Raw genomic sequence first — 24,838 nt, 5'->3', positions numbered from 1 at the left:
GTCACATTCTTTGACTTTTTTTTTTTTTTTAACTGCACAGTCATTTGGCAGAAAGAGGAGGACAGCATGACACAGGGGCTTAGTTTGCAAGATCATTATTAGTCTGAACTCAGTTTGCACTGCAATGTGAAGGGAAAAACACATGAGGATGGAGTACCTTTCAAGTGGCCACGTCCAAGTGTAACGAACCCAGAGGAGATGAAGTTGTGCATGTCCTGGCCTCCACTGCGCAGGGTGTCTTTTCCATAATGCCCTGGTGAGACAAAAATTTTGGAAAAATCAAGATTTCTGCAAAATATTTGAGGGTTTAAAGTTTTTTTTTTTTTTTGCCTAAAGTTGAGGGACAGGATCGACGATAAAGACGACGGGTTGAGGTATATTGCTGAGATATATTTCAACTCGTCTTCCCACCGCCTGAGGCTACATCCACACTAATACGTTTTCATTTTTAGACACTTAACTTTTGCTAAGCTTCCGTCTAGCACACACATGATTATGATGCTCTAGGACACCTGAAATGGAGACTTTTGGAAATGCTGCTGACCCTGTTTCAGTTCCAAAATGGGATCATGTTTGTCTGGACAGGTAGACTTTGAGGTTTTCAGACAGTGTTCCAGATACCTGCGTGTGCTTCCTCACGGAGTCTTTTCAGTCACTTCATGTAACTCTTGGATTCGTCACATCCTCATCATGTCATGGCAATTTCCACGCTATATTTTGACCACCTAACAGTAACGCCCTCATTGTTGGTCCAAGCAAAGAAATCCCTGCTCTTTTCACGAATGCTGTGCCACTTCTTCCATAGTATGTTCTGCAACTAAGCAACCAGCCTTTTGCTTCATGTTTGTCCCATTTGTGGATTTGAGTAATCCTGGCATATTCATATGGAGAGATAATGTCTGAAATTGCGCTAAAGCATTCATCTGGATGGAGTTTTTAAATGAATGTAACCCTAAATACTGCAGAAAATTGAGGCACTCCTGGTTCCACAATTTCTATTCTTTTTTTTCTCGCAGACATTATGTGAATCAGAGTTTGAGCCTTTCTACCACTTGGATTACTATAAAATACTGCCAGTGAAGTCATGGGTGCAAAAGAGGAACAAGTGCACAACAAAATCTTTGGCTTTTCTAATTAAAAGTCATTTCAGGCCTGTGCATATAAAACTAGTCACATTCTCAAAATAATGAACCATAATCTGCATCTTAAATTAACTTTTCCTTCAGATTCTGAGTTAGAAGAGTTCAGCCACTGTGGTACCATTTTCTGCTCACAAATCCAACAGTGAAACCATCTGAATAGCAACAGCAGCTGAGGCTCATTGGCACTGTGCGTCCGTGCAGACTCTCAGTCGTCCAGGTCACGGTAATCCTAAGCGCTTAAATTGAGGGCAACTGGATTTCTTTTGGTTTTCAAAGATGTCTCACCTTCCTCGGTTTTAACTGACTGACGTGGATTTTCAGGTAGTTATTTAAGGCCATCTGTGGGTCATTAGCTCAGCTCACATGAATCAAGGCTCCTCAGGACAAGACTTACCAGTGTAGCAACTTCTAAAGAAAAGGGCTCCTTTGAGGACAGCAATGTCCACATTCTGGTTTGAGAGAAGAGTGAAAGAAGCTGGAAAATGCTGTCATTTAACAGGGAAGGTGTCCTACGGCAGTTTCACCACCACTCACACCTTGCAGTCAGTCTCGGTCATTAATGAGCCTTGATTCATGTGAGTTTTGCACCATTGACTAGCTCCAGGTGAGTAATGACCTGCAGGTGGCCTTAAATAAATACCTGGGGACTCAACTCACCAGTCAGGTAGAACTGAAGAGGACTCTCTTCAGAATCAAGAAGTTCAGTTTCTTTCTACCAAGCACCAAAGACTGTGGGCACAACCCTGTCTCAACAAATTTACAGTCTAAAGTGTAGACTGAATTATGTTTTGAGGGGATCATAATTTTCTTTTAAAATAAACATAATTTGTCACTTGTGACAGTGTAGGACAGCCAATTTGAAAGAACCACTAGATCTGCTTCTGGAGGTTGGAGAGGAAGATGGAGGAATGAACCAGAAACTATTTTGTGGTTAGGTTTAGGAACTAAACTGTGCTTTCTTAGACACCTTTAAATGTAGGAAACTTTGTTAGAGTTAAGCACCAAAATTATTTGTTTAGGATTGGAAAAAAAATGTCAAAGTTAGGGTTAAAATACAATCCTTTCTACCACATATCTGAAGCTGCTCCTTTATTTTCTAGGTTAGCAGGATGATAAGTCCTGACCCATCTAGCATTTGATTAGTTTGCTGAAAAGGAGCAACAGTAAAGCAATACGATAAATGGAAAAGATACGTTAACTAGAAATGCATTTGTGATACATTATAAACAAAGGTTATCCAGCAGACAAAAGAGAGGAAAAAGCCAGTTAAGGTGATGGCACATTGGACATTAACCAGATTCCTGTTTTTTCCAACATTAAAGGATATTAATAAAAGTAAAATTTTAAATGGTGGCACAGAGTTGAGATAAAATCCCCACTTCCCAAGCTGTGTAAGCAATTACAGATGGAGTCAGTTGTACAAAACCTTCAAAGGTCAACAATGTCAAGACCATTTGTTACTGGCCAAAAGTGCCAGACTCACCAAGACTGAATTTAACAGAACAAATTCACATGGATTTACACCACAACCTCGTGAAAATCCACTAATGGAAGCCATTCTGCTGAAAATAATTGATTTCACTGAAAAATTCTAAATGCTTTTGTGGCTAATCTCTTGTGGCTAAGAAGTATCCGTGCACTATTCCCAGCCCTTTCTGCCATTTTATAAAAGAGCAGCTATAGATGAGAAGAATACTAAACAGGGCTAAAATGGCATAACTGACAAAACTGACTCTCAGGTGGGATCATTAGCTCGTCAATATGTGTTGCTCAAGGATGCCAGGGATGCAATCAACAGATTTCACGGCTTTCATATCGGCCTTTTATCAATGCTCCTTCTCTTTCTCCACAGTAACTGAAAAATTAAATTTAATTGGACAGTAAAATTGCAGCGCTTTCAGCTCCTCGGAGGACGCATAATTGGGTTTTGATACAGTTGTTTTTAAACAGATTTTACTCCTGTTTGAGAAGTTGGAAGCTTGTGTGGAAGAATGCAATGCGGTAAACCTCAGGTAGACACCCTCTTGGATTTCCCCTGTGTTAAAAGATCGGTAATGCAGTTTGCACCACATCACTGTTAACTCTGCCCTGAACCACTGCTGTAATTGAGAGTGCAGTATGAACACAAAGGAGCAAGACAAGGTGCCTGCTAGCACCGTGACAGCATTCAATTGTCCTGTCAATCACGCACAAGTCTTAAAAGGAAATTAAAGAATGTAGCGTCAACCAAGTGAGAAAGAAATCCCACATCCGGAGAGCAGGTTTATCAAACCACTTCTCCTCTTTCTTTTACCAACTTTCTCTCGCCCTCCGTTAGTCTGTTTCCACATTAACTGGCCAACAGTTAAATGCCTCCATCTCCAAGGAACCACTTCAAAGTCAATAACATCGCTCAGACCTTCGGGCCTGGGGAAGGCGAGATCGAACAGCATTTCAAATTATCATAATGAGAAGAAACACCTGGGACCATTAGGCCTGGTCTTCATCATGCCGAAGGTTGGCGCTGAAGCCTCAGTAACACAGCTCATTTGTTTCTCTTTACCAAACCCATAGGATGACTAGAAACTGATTACTGACGCACTCTGACTATCACTGCCAATTTGGGACCTTCGACAAAGAAATCAGTAAATATTCAAAGAAGCGAATAAACACACAGTGTTTCCCTGCATGTAGTGATTTCAACAAGGCGGTGGTGTATCTGTGTAGATGATACAGCACATTTATGTTTTGTCTCCCAGGGTAAAATGCTGAGGATTCATAACCTCCGTATGCTCCAAGGACGACACCATGGAGCTGAAATCATGCAGCTGGAGATGCTGACTGTGATATAAATTGCTCTCATGTGGCAACATGAACCTTCAGCCCCTTATCATTTCTGAAAATGTTCCTGCCTTATCTACACTGCTTCATAAAAAAATCTAACCTTAACAGAAGTGAGATTGGCAAAGTAGTGCTTGAATTGGCCTTCGGGGAAAAATAAACTGTCATCAAATTAGCAACTCGAGTGTTTCCACATTCCCGTCACGCAGGCTAGCAGTTAATGCCAAAAGGGTCATGTATTAAACATGAAAGGTTTTCTTAAGTGACTGTTGCTGTTTGCACTGTTTGCATTATTGTCATCCTTCAGGAAAATGTAAGCATAAAGTTTGGAAACTGTTCTTTAACCAAGCAATCTTCAGTCAAAGATTAATAACTCTAATTTTTCCCAAGCTTTCAAGTACATTTGTGTTTTTATTAGCAAGAAAAGGAAAGGCAGCTTTATTTGTGTTGCACATTTCTTACACTGGGGCAGTTCAAAGTAGTTTAAAACACGGTAAAGTACACATATTTAACATTTTCAGTGAAATAAATTATTTGCAATTTTAAATTCACAATTAAAAGCTGCAAAAGTTCAGACATGAGATACACATTACTCCCTTCAAGTCTATTTAGTAAATGCGCCTTTGCATGCAACTACAGCATCAAACCTGTGTGGATAGGTCCCAATCATCCTTGCATATCTGGACACTGCAATTATACCCCATTCCTCTTTGCAAAACTGCTCAAGCCCCACCAGGTTAGACTGGGATCACAAATGAACAGCCCTTTTCAACTCTAGCCACAAAGTCTCTGTTAGATTTAGGTCTGGGCTCTGACTCGACCACCAGAGAACATTTACCTTGTCTGGAAACCAGCTTTGCTTATACACTTTGGGTCACTGTCTCTCTGGAAAACAAATCTTCTCCCAAGTGGCAGTTCTGTTGCAGAATGCATCAGATCCCTGTACTTTGCTGCATTCACATTCCCTCTAGCTTTACAAGCCTTTCAGAGAATGCTCCAAATCATGGTGATGCTACCACCATGCTTCATTTACATGTATTTACTGTATTTTGATGCCAAACAGCATCTAGTCTGATGGCCAAAAAGCTCAGTTTAGGTCTCAAGTGACCAAAGAACCTTCTTCCGGTTGTAGAAATCTGTTTTCACTTTGATGTGAAAGAGCCTTTTTCTGGAAATTATTGTCAAAAAAATCAAATACAGTGACTGTAATTCCATAATGACAGTCAGTAACAGAGGGAAACTTCAGTTGGGATGAATATTTTTGTAGGCACTATATCTCACAATCACGTCTGAGATGTATTCAGGCACCCAGTGACTAATACACAGTAAGATTTTGGAATTAGTTCTCTGAAAGACGGGTATGTTATGTATTTCTTTTTTTGTAACTGGAGTAATGTGGTCATACTTTATATATTGTTTTATTCAAGACGTCAGAAGCAGCATCCTGAATTTGCTAAAGTTTCCGAAAAGCCTATTTTGAAGCCCAATGAAAAGACCTGAACATAAGGGCGGAGGTGCGCTTTCCAAGGTCTTGCTTTGACGTTATTCCTCTGAGTGACGTTAGCAAAGCTTTTTAGATGGTTGGAAGGCAATAAAGTTATTGATTTAACGTGGTCATTGAAATTTAAATCTGAATCCAGGATAACACCAAGATTTTCTGCTTAACTCTTATAAATAAAAGAGAGTGGTTCAAGGTGAAAGCTGACTCTCTGTGTTTTTCTCTTTAGCTCAGTTTTACTTCAAAGCTTTTCAAGTTGGAGGGAAAGTAGCTTCAAATTTGGTCCGTATGGTGACTTTAAGATTTACCTGCTCATCTGGTGAAAGAACTATGTATATTTATATCATCTACATAATTATGGTGGGCTACTTTATCATTTCATCTGATTTGCCTTAACATAAACATATACAGATTGAACAACTGAGGTCCCAAAATGGACCCTCGAGGAGCCCCGCATGTCATGTTACTAATCGAAGGAAAATACCTGCTGCGATGAAGATATGTTTTAAACCATTGAAGAACAGCTCCAGAGAGTCCTACCCGGTCTTAAACATTTTGTAACAGAAGGTTGAAATCAGCAGATGGTATGCTATACATACATGTAAATATAAACAGCCATCTTTTTGTGTACTTTTAGATCCATTAAGGGACGTTTCAAAGGAATATTTTGACATTTTTGGGAATATATTTATTGAATTGGTCTGTTACATGAAATGATCAATACTTCCCTCACATCTCTAATGTACATATAAAGCCATATGCTGTCAGTAGCTTTGGCATGAAGACCAGAAACATCCACACACTACCACCACGCACAGTGTGTTCAAAAAGTAAAGCTAGTTTTAACTCACACTTCAAGCAAAATTGATTTACCTGAAAACAGCCAATTTGCGAACTGTCCAGATGTTTGCAGTAACTCCCGCCGGACATTCTCCAGCTTCACAAAGTTCTGTCAACTTTTGGCCAAGTTGGAACATTTTCAACTTTCTCACATTCTGTCCAGAACTCAGACACATGTAGTAAGACTCTCTGCATGAACATGTAAACTAAAGTATATACTAACAAGGCTCGTGGAGAGGACTACTGCATAGATGAAGACAGCGAATTTGGTAAAAAAAAAAACATTAAAAAAAGGGAAATTCTGCAGAATGCCTGGCAAAACGGTGGTGAAACACAGCCCAGAGGATGGCCAGGAACAGAAACAAATAACTGAAAGTTTTGTTGCAGGGAAACTGCATGCTGCAGTTTGCAGTTTTTATGCTAAGCTAAGCTAATTGGATGGTGGATGCAAGTTGAGTTGAACAAATAATCAAATATTGTCAAACCTGAAATATAGCACAGTGCCAATGTCCAAAATGCAGGAGCTGTTTTTGTGTCTGAAACACAGAATACTTTAAACAGTACTGTCCGTCCATTTCTGTGGCAGTTTGTGCCCTCTTGCAACAAGCCAATACCAATACACAAATCCAACTCCGTGAAGCATGGTTAAGTGTGGAGGAACTTGATTTGCCTGTTCAGAGCCTGACCTCAACTACATCCAACACTTTGGAGCATGGCCTTATTACCACATCAGTGCTACACCACACTGAATGGAGCACATCCCAGCAGCCAGGTTCCACCATCTGGTGCAAAGTTTTCCCAGATGAGTGGAAACTGTTACGGCAGCTCATTAAACTTCGTGATATTCACAATGCTTACTTCTGGAGCGTCCACACTTTTAGCCAAATAGTGAAAATCCTCAGTGTCAACGAAAATGATGGAAGCAATTAACAGAGTGTAAAATGGTAAGTGGCGCTTTCAACTGAATAAATACAGATACAAAACAGCCTCTAATTGTTACTCTACAGGCAAACTGAGACATTGAGACTCATTTTCATCAGCGACGTGACACCGACTTTGACAGACTTCATCCCAGAGTTGCTCTCATCTGAACTAAAATGAACCCCGTTGCTTTGAGTGTCCTACAGAGATGATTTCATTCCGTGTCTGCAAAGTGTGGAAGACATTTGTCGCCTATTTTCACAGCAACATAGAAACTTTAGAGGATGAAATGAGAGTGCAGAACAGGACTCCAGGAAATTGCAGCCATAATGCCCACTGTGGGACAGTTGTGGAGGAGTACAATCCTCACCAGAAGACACACTCCATCAGCACACATCTAGACATAATGCCTCTTCTGGAACAGCAGGCGCAATTTGTTCATATTGTACAATATACTGCTGTTGTTTGGAAATCAACCACTGCTGCACACCATCGGCCTCTTTTTAATGTGGTTTTCTGGTGTACGAATACTGTCCTTTTTCAGAAGAATTCTCCAAAATTGGCTTAAATGGAATCATTTTGAGAAGGATTTTTATCACTTTTTTCAAACAAGTAATAAAAGGATTGAGAAAAGGAATGAGCTACACACTATAAGACACCATCAACCGAATATGGCTTCTGACAGTAACTTTTAAACTCTTTTATGCTGCGACATCAGTCACTAAGACGTATTCAAATCCATCTTTATTCTCTTTGTTCATTAACGCTGATCGGTTGCTGTGACCCCGAGGAGGGATTCAGACAAAAGAATTGCTGCAGCAGCTGACTTGCTTCATAAGAGCCGACTTATATAAAGGAAGAATGTTCTATATCTTTTCTTTTCAGCTTATCCTCGGTGTGGTAAACACCGAGGGGTCAAGGAACCTGTAAAGACAGACAAACACTGTTGGTAGAGATGTGAACTGCTGCACTTTTCACCGTGTGACAGAAACATAAAATATTGATTGGAAACATATAAATCTTTATTTACTGAAGACCTCAAGGGCCACATAAACATTGAAAGCTTAGAACCTTAAATTAGCCTTGATCTCTTGAGGTGCAAAAGGTCATATTGATATTTCTCTGAGTGTAAAGGAGCCAGCTGTATATATTTATAAAGTGGGAGAGTACACTTAATCATTAAACATCTTAATGATTGCTTTTATCTATCACTATAATATTTTATACAACTTTTATAGAATCGGGCATCATCTGCATATTGTAGCAGTCTAGAATCACTAATTATTCCCTTAACCCGAAAATTACTACAGAGTCCTGTTGCCACTTTTCAAAATAATAATTTTCCTCAAATTGGTATCCTGAGAAATATATTCCTCACTTGCTCGTTCAAGATATATTTGTTTTGTGCACAAGCTGGCATGTTCTAATATTTCAAAATATGTCAGAAGAACATGAAAAGTATCTTTGCTTTGCACCATTGTATAAAATCATGCCTTAATTCTTTTAATGCCCATTTACCCCCAGAACCTCAAAATCAGAAATTGATAGGTCTGTTGGATTGTCAACTTTCCCAACAGTCCTCAAACTGCTCATACATGACATGCTGTTCCATGAAACAACAGAACCAAATCTAAGCTAAAAATCGCAATATTTCAATAAAATCTATTTATTACACGTATAATTGAAAAATTCACAAAAAAAGTGGCTTTTACAAGAATAAATAAATCTACACATTTCAGCACAACCATTAAGTCATCAGTGACGAAGCTGCATTACAAATATTACTTCACAGACTTTTCAGCTGAACTGCAGGCCGTGTATACACCGATTTTTTTTTTCCTGCATTGGAAACACCTGTGAGGGTTTGGAAAATTGCCATTTTTTTTCCTCAATTTTTTGCAAAAAAAATTAGCAGAAATTTAACTTTTGATTTTTCTTTTTTTATGTTTATGGCACTTTATGTTGTTACAACACAAAATACGTTTTAGAGTTGTGCTACTTCCATTCAAGCCCAGGACTATATATTGCAGTGAAAAATGGACACACACTGAGTGAAAATGTGTGCAAAAACCTGCCATAAACTGGTTAAAGAAGTGAAACATGACGAAAAATCTCATTCGGGTTGTGGAAATCTCTTTTCTTTATCTTCACAGAAACACATCACTGTCAAACAAAACACAAAACCGTTTAAACACATGTAGTTATACTTCCATACACTGCATTGTAATGATAACAACTTGTTTCATTGTAGTTTTAGAATATTTAGTAGCACAGAAAATACTGAACAGATTTTGGCCTTTCTGTCACTGAATAAACAATGTTTCTTCTTTTTTAACTCCCATTACTGTTATTGAAAATGTGTCATATCTGAGTCACGGCTTCCCTGAGGTGCGTTCATGCCCGCTCGGACACCCTTCCCCCATCTGTCCATTTAAAGCATTCACCCCTGTAATATGACAGCCTGCTAGCGATCACACAGAAAACAATAGCAGGCTATTAAGACACAGATTTTGTAATTCCCCGACATCTTTTCTGTGGGCGACAGAATAACAACATGTGGCTTTGTGAATCACACAGAGGAATATTCTTACTCCATGTTTGCACTTGTACTTCACTGCACAATGTGTGCAGCAACTGTTTTCTCTCCAAGTAGCGCTTACAAAAATATAAAAGCTCATGTACTAAATCAGAATCAGAAACCCTGCTTGTTTCATTTGTAGACAGTGTTGCTGCTGCTGATACAAGAGCTGCAACAACAAAAAAGATGAGCGGAAGACATGAGGACACATGACAGCTCTCAGATTGTCAAACAAATTCTGTTGCTGCACAGGAGGTCTCAATACCATGTTTCCCGGTTGTAGAACTCGTCTTTTTGAGCATTATTTCTTGGTGAAATTTCAACTTTTTGGTTAGATTTTGTGTCAGTGCAGTCACTGCTTTGGTGTTCCTGTACTGCTTTCCAATCTGTTGTTTTTTGACCAGTATAGTGACATAATCTCTCATGCCTTCACACCCTAAAGGAAGCATCATATATATTGACAAAACAGCCGTTCCGAAAGCAATTTCGACAGTATAACTCAGGCAACCTCTGGGCTACCAGACAGAGTCTTAACAATAAGTAATAATGCAGCCACCGGCCTACAAGCCTCCGATCGATTAAGTTCATAATCGGCTTTAGTGATGCATGCAGGATTATCAAACAAACTTGCAATGAACTAAATTTATTATCACATTGTGAGACTGCAATGCTTGAGTCTTGTGAAATTTGGGGCCCTGTGGCAGTTTGCAGTCCATTTTGTTGGGCTGATAATTCATTCTTGATGGTGCTACTTTCGCTGTCTTGTCACAGCCTGGCTTTTAGTTATGTGACTACTGACTCAACTACTTGTTCTTTTGCTTATTGCAAAGAAGCATTTTTTTTCTGTTTGGGTGGGTGCTCATTGTGTGCTGACATACTACCATATCAGAATGTGATTGTACTGGAAAAACCTACTTCACCCTGATGAATAATTTATCAAATTCAAACCCCACTGGTAGGTTTGAAAGGCATGGAATCATTTTTTTTTAAAATAAAACACCAAAGTAAGCTATATATTAGTGCTAGAAACTTTAAAAACAGAAAGATTTGTTGGATTTTCAACTTTCAGCTGCTCTAATCATCTACTCCATCTAAATTTAAGCTTAAAATCAATATAGTTCATCATCATGTCTTTATTCTGCATGTCTCATTTAAGAATGTATGAAAGTGTTCTGTCTGATCTAATCAAATTCTCAAAAAGCAAAATTTTTAGTGCTTCTCAGTGCAACCGTGAAGCCATTAGTCACTCACCTCCAAGCATCAGCCACATGACAAAAATTCAAGAACATTTCAACACATTAAAATATAAGCAGTAAATAGCACTAGCATGTTGAATTGACATTTTCTTTGTAGTTCTGGTAACAACTACGGACTCTTGTGCTTGTTCATTCAAGTTTTTTGCAACATAAACAACTTTGCAACTCTTTTTTTAAGCCAAAGTGTTGGCTTCATTTTAACACTGCACAAGAGGCATTTCTGAGTTTTCTTTACTTCTAGCCATGGTTGTGCCTTTCCATAAAGGTGCAGGAAAGTGAGTAGAAATGTGACACCAAGAAGCTGTTTGTAGTACAGAGGGTTAAAGATGCACTGATTTGGCTTTAACCTCTAATAGACCCCATACTTTTTTTTAATCTGCATGGTCTCAGCTGATGTTTTCAAACCTTGAAGCTCAAAACTGAATATCAAAGCACAAAGTAGGAAAAGGGTGGATAAAAGTAAAGAAGAGAATATTTAAGACCATTTAGACGGGCGATTATGTAATGTGTAAGCTACTTTTTTTGGTAGATCACAAACATACAGGCAAAAGCAGTTTCTCCTAATAACTGGCCAGCTCCTTTTTAATCATATACACCAATGAGTCAAAGTCACTCTGGTGCATCAAAGTGAGTAAAGCAGCTCATATCCTGCAGTTCTGTGTCAGCTCTGCTCTGACACATCTGCTCCATGTTGGGTGGTGGTGCTGATGGAGGGAACGGTGAAGGCAGGGTGACACGAGAGTAAAACATAACGCTACTGAATCTGGGACACCATACTGGGGCACTTAGCAAACGAGCTGATCCCTGGAGCAGGGATCTGGAGACCGACTGGATAAAAGTAGGAGGAACAGCGTCGCACACCAGATTTATCTCTGGACACAAAGCTTGTGTCGCCCGCAGAAGATAATAATTTGCATCTCAATTTTTTTGGAGCCAATGCTGAGTAGGCTTATGGGACCACAGCCTGAGAGAGGGGAGGATTCAGAGATTGGCCTTGCATTTAATAAGCTATATGTTTCCTTATGTTTCCTCTTAAGTAGGATTGAGGGGAAAGCATCTATTTCAGTGGATGTCAATCAAAGGCAGATTAAAAAGAGCGAAGGGGGTCTCTGCAGCATCATAACATAAAGCTGGATAGTAGAAAAATGCTGTGAAAGCTACACTTAAAGCCAGTTATTTCAAACACACTCACAGTCTGAGGTATTGATCTGTGTAAAAGCAGAGCGGAGGTGTCACCTACCGTGGTTTGATGCCTTTGTGTGAACAGGAGTGTAGTGATTCTTCAAAGTTCTGACCGGCGTGTCGTCTTTGGGGGACCCATCAATCGCTGCAATGTTTTCATGTTCATACTGAGATATTGGAACTGGTCCTTGTTGCCTCAGAATGTCTGCCAGGGCTCTGAAAGAAAACCAAACAGAAGCCGTTTTCTTTCTTTTTTTTCTTTTTTTTTAAATGAACCAACATGTTTCTCTTTTCCAATTACCAACATTTTCCCCTCTAAAGGTCTACCTAATTTATTTAGCCGCAGCTCCAATTTGAATCATGGAGGTTCGGAGCAAGACAGAGAGGAAATCCTAATTACACCCGCTGTCACGGAGGAGTTAGGTTTTCAATAACGCGGTACACAAGGTACAGACAATTATGTGAGCCAGACTCAAGCTCAAGGCCCATTTATTAGGAGTTAAGCTGGAGTCAGAAGAAAAGTGATATTTCCCAACACCATTTCCAATTCTTTGGTGGTATAGTGTATGAGATGGAGTGCCAGCGCAGTGATTTCTTAAAGGAAATGAAAGGGCAATTTAACTGTGTCAATGTCAACCTAAAGCAACCACACAGTCCACTTTTCCATAACTCTGTGACTTTGGGAGATATATAGTATATTAATAGCATTTCCCTTCCAGGGTGAGCACACTTTAGCTGTTTCTTTTTCGCAGACAGAGGCGACCTGATTTTGCATTGTCCCAGTTGACTACCTCATAGTGAGCAGGAGCAGCTACAGTTTGTAGAAATAGCCCCAATTTTTTAACATACATCTTAATAAGGAAAGAAAACTAATGATCAAGGAGGAGAAACCCCAAAATTAGTCCTCACAGTCCCCAAAGATATTGCACTTTATCTCTATCTTATTAGATGTATCATGTGATTTACAAAGACAGTAAAAGCAAAAAAGTTTCCACAAGTAAAAACAACAAGAGACAATAACACACAAGGATATTTGAATAAAGTTAAAATTTTATATATAATATAAAATTGAAGGGGAGTAGTGAGTATTCTTCAAGGTGAAAGATGCAATTTAAAAGACGTTTGATATTTGTTTTTGTCACCAATCCAGTAATAACTATTCAAGACAGAATCAGGCGCAGTTTTGTGTTATCTAACTCAGAAACAGCATGTAAACTGAAAACGACAGTGGGCCGAGGATCGCGCCCTGGGGAACACAACAATTAATTAATCTGCTGGTACAACATGAAGTTTTGTTATGTCACAATTTTAAAATATTATTCTGAAAAGGACAAGAATATGATGCTATTGCATAGGCTTTCATGTTGCCATAAACCTTTTAAAAGGTACATAATGCTGTTCATGTATCCAAAGTCGGGTTTATGTTTGAACTGCTATTCCACAAAACCTTATCAATGAGCCACATTGTTGCAAGTAGGACTACATCATTAATCAAAATATTATCAAAACTTCAATATGGCCAATATTTTACTTGCTGTGACTGCGATTTTTGATAAAAGTAAAGTGTTTCACAGCATACTATTATGAATGAAGCACAGTGGTGGTATCGCAATGCATCAATCTATAAATCATATTCTCCAGACATAAGGGAACATGCTTTCCATCATTTTGCATTATTTTTTACAGGAAAAGAAATCCAAAAAGAAACTTTTGTACTAAAATTGAGATTCATATTTTAATCACAATATCTTTGAAAATAATTAGACTTGTTTCTTGTTCAGCCCTACTAGGCCGAAACAATGAGAGCCAACCTAAATGCTCACTACAGCCTCATGTGGATGAACCTGTCATTGAAAGCAGCCACTTACAAATGGACTGTTGTCTTGAGTTTGAAGAAAACTTGCTAAAAAAAAGCTATAGTATCTGGCCTTTTTGTTGGAAATTTGTGGCCCATTTTTAAAGATCTACATCATTTGGAGGCAATGAACTTGGGTCTGGGAGTCACAGAGAAGCTGGGGATGCTTGAAAGTACTGAGAGTTGGACTAAGACATTGTGAATTAATTGGCTTATAAGAAGAAAATATAACCAGACAGTATGTCTAGATATTGTAGTAGTACATTGGGATCAACTCAGTCAATAGTGGGATTAAACTTGCCTGTCATTTTTGGACAAATGATGCTGCAGAGATGACCTCAAAGATATATTTGGCATTTCTGCACTGCAATCAGAGAGCGAAGCTTTGTTCTCACCACCTAGCTGGCATAAACTGCATCTCGGTTTACTCTGAGGAAGGTGATCAATACAACCTGTTCAAATCTCTGGCTTTGGCTCTCGCTCGCATTTCTTGTGTTTCAGTGAAGGTCACGGGCCAAACAGCAAAGGTCTGCCAACAGCTCAGTATTCTGCTCGCAGCCCTCCCCCTCGCCAACCGCTCAGCCACAGATACAGGCGTCTAAATCACTTTAGAGAAGCACCGGAAATTAACAGAGACGCTCCCACTTTTCAGGAGCAGACCCCTCACCAAATATAAAGCTAATCCCATGTTCCACTACTTCTTCTTGGTCACGGCTGTCAGCGTGAATGTCTGTTGCCAGCCTCTGAGGTCTATTCCAGCAACGTCATTACGGCAGCTCGATGTGCCAAATGGTGGTTGAAATAAACAAATCATAAAAAGAAGGGGGAAAACGCTACTGAGCGCGCAGCAAGCCATGCCTCCTCGTTTAATTGCCCTCGCTCTAAACTCTCATGGCCGCTGCTCGTATTGAAGTGGCGGCATTAAGCAGATTCACTTTAAAGTGCACCCTGTGGCTGCGACACAAGAGCAGCAAGACGACATGAACTTCATGGCTTCAGTTTTTCAGAGCAGAGATGGAAAACTTGCTGCATCATGAGAGCTGTTGGTTTGTGTCTGTTGCAAACTAAATAGTGTATTATTAAATCTCCAGGGTCCATATGGATATTGAAGGCCGACTGTGCCAACTTTTGAAACATTACTGGAGCTTGCATTCAATCTATAAGTGATCCACTGGGAGAGCTTCTTGTTGTCTGCACTTGAATTTGGACATTTTCTGTCAAGAACGAGTCACCATGTTTCTCAGAGGAAGCAGGCTGAGTAATTTCTCCTGACATTTCCAAAGCAGCAGGCGCCAAAGTTTCATGACCGAGGCATCACAATGTTCAATTATCTTCATATCATTAAGGCGACTCCTGGGCTCCGACTGAGGAGCAAGACGTCCTCCTCTGCTGTCCAAAATGGGCTCTGGATAATAAGAGGTGACTAAAGTGGCTCTTGAATAAGAGTGACGGTTAAGTGACTTCACCAGTGGGTGGAAAACATGCAATTTTAGTCAGACCTCAGCCCTATTAAATGCCCATTTGTCCTTTTATACATTTCAGTGGCTGTTTCAGTGGATACGAAGCACACGTCAGAGACACACAGGTGGACTTTCAGGTTACATCAATATTGTTCAGTCTGTCAAACAGAAAAACACAACAGCTTTTGGGTTCCCACTTCACTTGTCATGAGAGGATGCTCATCTGATACATACAACCTAAACGTAGAAGCAAAAATTCAAACTGCAGCAGGGAAATCCTTCCCAAGCACAGAACACCTGGAAGATAAACCCGCAAGTTCACAAAACTAAATAATAAATGCAAACTCAAGTTGCCTCAGGGGGGTTGGCGCCATACAGTGACCTTGAACGTGCAGTAACACATTTGTGACCTGTGGCAGCAGAAACAAGACGAGACACAGTGATTTTGCCTATTTACGAAACGGTTCCCTGTGTAGACATCCAACAGTGACAGAGAAACATTAGCAGAAATTTGGCCACATTTTATTTCATTTTATTTTATCTTTTTTATCTGGTTTTATCAGATTTTATTTTCCTGATATGCTCTATTGTTGCTTTCTTTTAATCGGCTTTTATTTCTTATTTTAATGTTTGTTTTTAACTGGAAAGCACTTTGGTCACCATGAGTGTTGAAAAGTGCTCTATAAATGAATCTTGATTGATTGATTGATTGATTGATTGAAAAATTTGGAATAGTATTTGAATGTAAGTTCAACATTTACTCTCCTTTCAGCTCTTGTTTGGTCTCTACACAAACAGAAATGTCTGGTTCTTCAGCTAAAACTGAAGTCTCCAGCTACCCTCCTGTGGTCTTGTACTGAGCAGGTTGTGAATTTTGCTAACTCAGTGGTGAATTGGCCGGACTGAAAAATCCCCAAAATTTAGCAGAAACATGACAAAAACACTTGCAGAAACTGGAGAAAGTTAAGATTTGGATCATAATTTTTCACGTTACCGCTGCATTCCACCCCACTCTGTTACAGCATTCTCTCATTTGTCCAGATTTGATAAAGTAGTGTTAGAAAACAATTCAAATTTCACGTAGCTAATTTCATAGTTTTTCAAATGCTTTTAGGAGCATCATGACAGATTTCTGAGTATACCTTTGCTGTTTTTCTCTTCTGAATGGTTTAAAGTGGGTGGGGCTCAGTTGCTAAATAGTAATCGCATGTCTTTCTGTGCACCAATCATATCCAAGCAGCATTTGACTCTTAATCTTTTGGCATCTCTGAGGCTGTTTAGAGGCGACTGTGAATGAAATCTGCTCTAATCACAAACCGGATGGTCTGGATAAAGCAATATCTGTCCTTTATTACATCTTTGACACTCAGGTTGACAAAGAAAATGAATATTTAAAGTTACTGCACAGAATATTTAATTTCAAGACAATTCAAATTTCAAAGTAACTTTTACAAAAAAACACTCACTATTGGCAGTGTATGACATACTGTACAGCTTATCAAGCAGCCAGCAGGCTTTCAGATGCCAAATTACACCCATAATTTGGTCATCTGACTTGTTTTTGGGCAACAAAGGAGCCACTGTGTAAATCAGTTGAGCCAGAGTCTGCTCAGATTTGATGATGCAGTCTGTCTGGGAGGTTTGATCCACGACACAAGGTTCAACGTAGCAGTTTTTTTGTATGGAAATAAAAATATAATTGGCAACATTGAGAAAAACATCCCCTCAGGTCTTTTCCCAACATCACCACTGCAAATTTGTTCAGCTGGTGACTGAAATGGCTACAGGATGTGTGTTTTTTTTTATTATTATTATTTTATTTTGTTTTAACGTTCATTGAGCAATTCAGTGGCCAATGCTGCTGCTGCTGCTGCTGCCTGGAGGATTTTAAAACTATCGTCGCTTGAGAGAGGACCACTCCCATCAGGATAAATGTGATCACTCATAATGGTTTTCAGTGGCATTTGTTTTATTCCCCCTCGAGGTTCAGTGGACATAAAATACCAGCCGCTCCCCCTCTGAGGGCTGACACAGAATGGGATATGGACCATGGAAAGGCGAATATCTTGACATTATTGGAGAGTTAAGATCAGAGTTATGTCAGGTTCTGGACTGAATCTGTGATAGTGAGTCATCAGTTGGTGGCAGCAGATGATTTATTGGATTTTTAAAGCTTTAGAGGGGAGAAAAAAGTCTCATTGTGGGCTCAAGACTTTTCACCAAGTACATCACAGGCGAAAATAGATGAGTTTGACAAATGTACTATTGCAGTGAGCACATTGGAAACACAGCTTTAGGGTCACATGAATGTACACCCCATAAAATCTTGACTTAAAACTGTACAAATGTGCAAAGTACAACTCATAAATTCTACAATTTTTATCACCCAGAATTAACTTGAAGTCTTACCTGTGCACATTCATTTCCTGAGGGGGCTTGGTGGCTTTATCATAGGCAACTTTAGCAGAAATCCCAATGGCAATGATGAGCGCAATGACCCCGCAGGTGATGTACACCGTGGTGTTGGTCTGGTCCAGCTCGGGGTCGTACGTGTCACCTGTTGGCGCTGGTGACGGGGACTGGGTTTTGATCCAGTCCGGGGTGTTGTAGTTGGTGCAGCTCTTCTGCTCCAGCCGCTTGCCGCGGTCCGCGCAGCAGAAGCGCAGGAAGCAGCTGCCGCAGCAGAAGCGGTGATCGGTGTTGTTGCAGGCGAACTCTTTGTCGTACTGCCCGCTCACGTCGTAGTAGCCCATGCAGGTGTCGTGCTGGACGACAGACGGAGCCTGGACCTGGGTCCCTGGGACGGCCGCCGCCGCCGGGACCGCGGTGGTGCTACCGTTGACCTCCCTCAACTTGGAGTTCTTCTTCGGCGGGATTTTGCTCTTTTTGTTGGCGGTGGCGGCGCACAGGACATTCAGCGGGTCTAAGTAAATCAAAATAAGCAGAAGGTGCTGTATCCCCATCATTTGAGGACGCGCTGGTGTTTGCTGGCCTCCACGCTCTTCTGGGTTTTCTGTTCCTCTGAATATCTTTCTCCCACTTCTTACCGAGCGGAGCTTCTTGCGGGTTTCTTCACCTCAGCTACTCCTGTCTGTGCCAAGCTCTCACTCGCGGACTTTGACTGACGGATTTGGCACTCGGCAGACGCGCAATGCATCTTCGGACTTCTCTGATCCAACAAGGAGCCCGTTTTCTTGAATAAAAGTTCGCTTCTGTGCATAAAAGACGCGACGTACTCCGGAGAAATCTGTCTTTTCTTTACCATCAGATGTTGATCTTGAGTATGACTGAGGCTGTGGGGAAAGCAGGGTTTTAATTTGTAAAACGGGACTCTGTGGCAGGCAAAGCAAAACTTTGTCAAAAAGCAGAAATGATAGACGAGCGAAGACTTTCAGCACCATGGACAGCGCCCAAGTTTTGGCTCCTTGGAGCGCTCCAGCAGCAGAAAAGTGAACAAAATCGACCTCTTTCCTTAAAAATATCACTTAAAGCATCAAATTTGAACACACTATGAAAAGAAAGATGCACAGGGATTAGAAATAAGCAGCTGTGGAGCATTCATTTGCTTTAGTTTCGTGCGTAAACTTTCTTTTTCCACGTCTTTCGAAGTGAAAACGGAGCTTTAACTTGCATCAAATGACAGATAAAGGTTGAATATTGTGATTAAAAAGAGAAAGAAGAGGAAGAGGAGGATGACTTACCGGGTTAACAGTGGCCGGTAACGGGGTTGTCTCAGCCACTGCCACTGAATCAAAGAGCCTCTGCAAGACAAGAGCCAAGACCTCTCTCTCCTCTCCGGCCCGCCTCCCTCCCTCTCTCTCGGTCTCTCTCTCTCTGCCTCCCTCCCTCCCTCCTCCTCACCCCTCCATCTTCCACCTACGTCACCGATTCAGGTACCTCAGTTAATTATCAATCGGCATCTCTCTCTCCCCCTCCTCACCCACCTACCCCTCTTCTCTTTGGTCATATGCCTCCAGGCTTCACTCGATAACTCGCGGAGGCGGGAAGGAGAAGAAAAAAAAAGCCAAAGATAACAGTGTATTAGAAGTTGTCTGTAAGAGGCGAGGTGCTGTTGTTGGTGTACATTTACGGATCAGTGCGCACACAGCTTGTATGTGTGTGTGAAAGCATCCTGGAGCTGGTTTACTTTAGAATTATAAATCAAATGCCTTCCAAGTGGAGGGTGGGGAGGTGGAGGGAAGATCTGGGTGCTGCAGAAATCACCAAAGTAAAACTAGCTGCTTTCACACTGGATGTGGGTTGTGGAGGAGGGGAAAGCACTTAAAATCTGAATATTTCTAGAACTATGACTCTCAGATAATTTGTCCCTGAATGTCAGATTCAGACTTTGATCACAGATTTGACTTTGTGCAAACTGACTTTGAATGAAAGCGCTGACTTTTAACATGCCATTTAGTACTTTTTGTTCTAAGACACTTTTCAGAATCCACTTTACTGTCAGAAATGAAAATAAAGACTCAAAAATCAGATTTTAATTCCACATTTTCTGATATTGCACAACTTTCAATAAGAATCTTGTCAAAATTCTAGCTAGACATCTCAAGATATATAATTTGACTTGATTTATTTAAGAGTATCTCAAGATTTCTTATTCTGAAATCCATCCATTAACCATATACTGCTTCGTCCTCATTAGGGTCACAGAGGACAGGAGTTTATTCCAGATGACTCAGAGCAAAGGCAGGGGTCATCTGAACAGGTCAGCAGTCTATCACAGAGCTACATATACAGACAAACAACCACACCCACATTCACACCTACAGACAATTTAGAATTTTCAATTAACCTCAGCATGCTGTTGGACTGTGGGAGGAAACCAGAGTACCCAGAGAAAACCCACGCATGCACAGGGAGAACATGCAAACTCCATACAGAAAGATCCTAGGAAAGTGGGGACATGAACTGGGGATCTGCTAGCTGCAAGGTGAAAGTGCTAGCCACCGAGCCACTGTGCAGGTCTATTCTGAAATCTTTTACCAAATAATTTAAACTACTTCAGGAATTCAGAAAATTTGACTTCATATGTAGAATTTTAACTTTGTTAAAGTTTAACTTTCTCCTAAAAAGTAAAACTTCATGCTATGAAGTTAAACTTAATCCTACTTGTTTTCAGACATTATTTTAGGTTTCAGGCTTAGTTTGGTTGTTTTGTTTAATTTTTTTGTATTGTGTATTTATTTTCTCTGTTGCCTTTATGATACTGGCATGTCTGAAAAAAATGAAATGAAATGAAAAAAAATCCAACTTTGTTGTCAGAATCCACTTTTCTGATTACTCTCACAATCAGAACTTTATTCTTAAAAGTTTTGCAAATCTAAGATTTGTGGCTTCACTCAGAGTTTTGTTTCTAATCTAAGAAATTGAAACTAAATTGTTTTACACTCCACTTGACTGTCAGATTTAGAGTTACTCTCAACAGCCTAAATTTGCACCATTCTGACTTTTTAGTGTTCAAATGTTCTGAGCAAAAAGTCAAATTCAGGTGATTAAACCGACGCTGAATCTTCTAAAGTCAAGGTGTCTGAGAGAGAAGCATTAAATTTGTCTTCTTGTGTCAGACATGGCACTTGTAATTACAGAGCACTGAATTTATGGAAGAATTAGATAATGCAACACCTCGTCTGTACAAAGACACGTCAAGGAGAAATATTGGAAGTGGGGGACAGTTAAGAGTATTAATAAAGAATAGTCTTTCCTATTTTAATCGTATTCACAAATGCGCTTTAATCGGGTTGAATCTGGCGCAGCAGATGGTGAAAATGACCACATTAAAACACCCAGACAGGTAATTTGACAGCAAAAGGAAATCGTATCAAATTGACTTTCAAATACTTTGCTGTCTTTGGCTGAAGTGTGCTGTTCTCATTCACACAGTTATTATCGGACATGTCAAAGCTCATCCATCTGCTGTGCAGACTCAAACCACTGCCAGGATTTATTTGTTTTAGCCAGCTTGAGTGCTGTTTGATCAAGGTGAATGGTGTTTGACCGAGGTCTGCTGTTATTGCTTTTACAGCCGAGAGGTTTCACGTAGCCTCCACTGGTCATTGGATGATATTTATAGTGATCCTCTGCAGCGTTTAGCGCATGAAAGTTATGATAAAGACCAGTGGCTCTTAAGGAGCAAACTATTTTTTAATCAATAAGCATGACTCATTAGGTTCTGTAACAAGCAGAACCCACCAGACACAGTGCTGTCAGTGGATCTCCTGAGGTTGAGATTTTTGCTTTTCTGAGTCAACCAAAGCAAATTTCTATCAAGTCAGGTAAAGGTAGTAGTACATTGGAGTAATTTCTATCTTAAAAAAAACTGCCCTCAGTATCAATTAATTTGTTAAATTTGAGATATCAAATACCAAATCAAATTAACTTCAGTCTATTTAAATATCACCTTTACAAACAACCCAAGTTGACCAAAGTGTCGCACATGTTATCAGACAAGCAGCAATAAAAATGTTCTCCAAACATCGAGCTGGAATGTAGTCTGCAAAATCAATGTGTACAACTAAATATATTTTTTTTTAAAAGGCAAAACAGGACAGCCTGTTTTGACTTTGTGCAAACTAAACTTTTGGGATCATTTTCTAAATAATAAATAAACATCAAATATTCAGACCTTTGAGAGCATCTGGATCATCTGACATAATAACACTTGTAGATTTTTCATATTAGCCTTAATGTGAAAAGATTTATTTATTTTTTTAAAAAAAGAACACAGTTCATGACACAACATGCTGACAATAGAAATATCATTTCATAATTGTGCAGAGGAGGTTGTTTAGAATTTGTAAATATCAGAATCATGATGTTGTGGTGCTGTGTGGCTTAGAAACTGGGCAAAACACGTGTTTGGTGCCCAAAGGAAAAAACATAATCACTGTTTACATACAGCAGCAAAGATCACAAACCAACCAAATATGTGCACTGATTGCAATATATAGATATAAACCTGTCTAGATATTAGCATGTCTATGAAATGACGGTTTCAGGAGGAATTCAAACAAGAATCATGGTTGTGGAGACAGGCAGCTTTCTACGCATGTGGCTATGAATGAATTGGATGTAAATTCAAAATAAACCATGTGATTTAGTTTAATATATGCTACAGATCACTGCAAAAAAAACTTCAAAAGCAAGTTCATTAGGAAGAAGGGATTCAAACTGGAACAAAAGATTTGCATGTATCGGGCTCAGAGGATTGAAAGTATAGAAAAAGTTTCGGGTGACTCAATTTAGGGTTTTTGTCACTAAAACTGAACAAATGAAGCCGCTACAATACAACATGATAGTTTTAGCCTCCTATAATGCTGCGTTGTATGAGTGATACAGATAAATCCAGGGGGAAACATGGCATTTTTACCGCCCGGACAAACGTCGTTTGCCGGAAGGTATTGTTTTGAACTGTGAGGTCTTGCTTGGTTGTTCCGTGTCTGTAACGATTTGGTTTGCGCACGATAACTCGAGAAAATATTGATGTAGCCTCACCATATTTGGTACACAGGTGTACCATAATAAGACAGAGGTTGAGTTCGAATTTGGTGACCGTGACCTCATTGTCAAGGTCACAGGGGTCATCTGTGTCGCCGGGCGGTCCAAGTTTGGTAAAACTTCTAGTTTTGAGTTATTTTTAAGTTAAAGTGTCATATTGACATGCTTGAGTGGGTCATAAAGCGACAAAATGTCACAGATCTCTTGCTCTTTACAAAGGCATCCAACCCTCATGTAAATAGCAGTTCCTGTTTCAACACCCCTACTTGACTTTCCAGTCGTCCAAAGCACTTTATCTCAAAGTGCCAATTTCAAATCATGGATGGAGAAGAAGAAGAGGAAGCGGACATTAATTTCCTACCCCACACATTACATCATTCGGGTGATCTCCCCACGCAGGTCTTTGAAATAAAGTGTGATCAACTCCACAGCGCCCCTGACAGCACAGTACAGATAATATGACGGGGAAGACAAGAAAAAGGGCACGGAGCTTTTGATGAATGTCTTTCCACAGTGGATGCTCAGCGAGACAGCATTTGCAAATTGGCCCTCCATTCCTCTGTCAGTCAAAATGGCACATCAGATGGCGTGTTGAGCACAAAGGGAAGAGGGATTGTCCATCAGTGTTAAACAGCTTCAAGTGCGCAAAGCTGGTCTCAGCGAAAAACGCTGACAGGTAACGATGGGGTCGGCACTGGCTGAAGAATAATGAGGCCATATTTCTTCAGAAGAATGAAATAATAAATGACAGCAAAGAGGTTTCAAACTCGGCTTTCAAAAGTAAAAGCACAAAAAACACAATCAAACAGAGGAAGGGATCCAGCCCTTTATGCCAGGAGGGGGCTCTCGAAAGTGTTAATTGTCATGTTGATTAGCATCGTTTACCCCAAATTCTGGCTCTCTGGTATCTAGTTGGTCTATATTTTGTCTTTCAATCAGGGATTTTATGTGGGTCTTGATTTGGCTTCGCTCTGAGTATCAACCAAAATGTCTGCCCCAGTTCTGGTGCAGAGGGGAATTGCTCTCCTTTGACACCGACTCTGTTCAAGGGTCCGTTCTGTTGGCTTTGTTAATGAGCCAGGCAGCCTCAACATGTTTCAAAAGGAGCTCAACACTGGAGGCAAACCGAGTCTCAGCAGTGTTTTGGTGCAAATACGTGCCACTGAAGAGGTGAAGCTGCTCGAATCTGGTCACCTTGAGGAGTCTGAGCTTCCTTAAAGGAACTAAAATGATCCCATGACAACTAGAAATATCCACTCTTTGGAAGTTATCAGCATATAAATTGTACTATTGTGCCAAGAAAATTTAATAATACACATTTTTTTCAGTTGGTTTAATTTGGGAATACACAAGCTAAGAAGCTTTGAAATGCTAAAGATTAAACATTTTTATTAATAAATAAACAGTTATGAAGTAATCTCATACTGGAAATACTTTTTTGTTCAGTTCCACTTTTAAAGCCATAATTTCTGTCATTTTTTATTTCACAGTATCTACTGCAAGACTACTGAATATTATGTGCAGAATGAAACAAAGCTAAAGCTTCATTATGAAAACTTTACAATTTAAAAGGATATTCCCATAATAAAGTAAAGATTTGAATTTATTGTGAAAATGCAAATTCTTTTTCACAAAAAACAAGTCAAATTCTACTGATTTAAAAGTAACTGTATATTTTTAAAATTATTTTTAAACTGTTACTTACTCCATTTGTTTTATTTTCCTCTTTGAGTTCAATTCCAAAAAACATTTCACCATAAAGGTTTATTTCATGAAA

The 24,838-nt window shown here is 39.8% G+C and overlaps 1 protein-coding gene across 5 annotated transcripts in view; it reads right to left on the bottom strand.

Moving 5' to 3' along the window:
* The window catches only part of LOC110948487 (protein shisa-6), a 104,422-nt gene extending 84,702 nt beyond the window's left edge, over positions 1-19,720 (bottom strand). For 3 of the 5 annotated variants that reach the window (XM_022190031.2, XM_051941114.1, XM_022190032.2), the window contains exons 1-4: positions 19,254-19,720; positions 17,962-18,845; positions 12,296-12,453; positions 158-253 (exon numbers count right to left, since the gene is read on the bottom strand). In XM_022190031.2, coding sequence (XP_022045723.2) covers positions 158-253; positions 12,296-12,453; positions 17,962-18,518 — 811 coding nt within the window. In that variant the 5' untranslated portion in view covers positions 18,519-18,845; positions 19,254-19,720. The remainder of the gene's footprint in view (positions 1-157; positions 254-12,295; positions 12,454-17,961; positions 18,846-19,253) is intronic. The other 2 variants (XM_022190033.2, XM_051941115.1) reach the window with 1 other exon arrangement.
* Between the last annotated feature and the right edge of the window lie 5,118 nt (positions 19,721-24,838).

The sequence above is a fragment of the Acanthochromis polyacanthus genome, chromosome 21 (assembly GCF_021347895.1).
Source record: "Acanthochromis polyacanthus isolate Apoly-LR-REF ecotype Palm Island chromosome 21, KAUST_Apoly_ChrSc, whole genome shotgun sequence".
NCBI classification, from domain to species: domain Eukaryota; kingdom Metazoa; phylum Chordata; class Actinopteri; family Pomacentridae; genus Acanthochromis; species Acanthochromis polyacanthus.
Note: the sequence above shows the minus strand (reverse complement) of the source record. Positions and strands in the feature narration are given on the sequence as shown.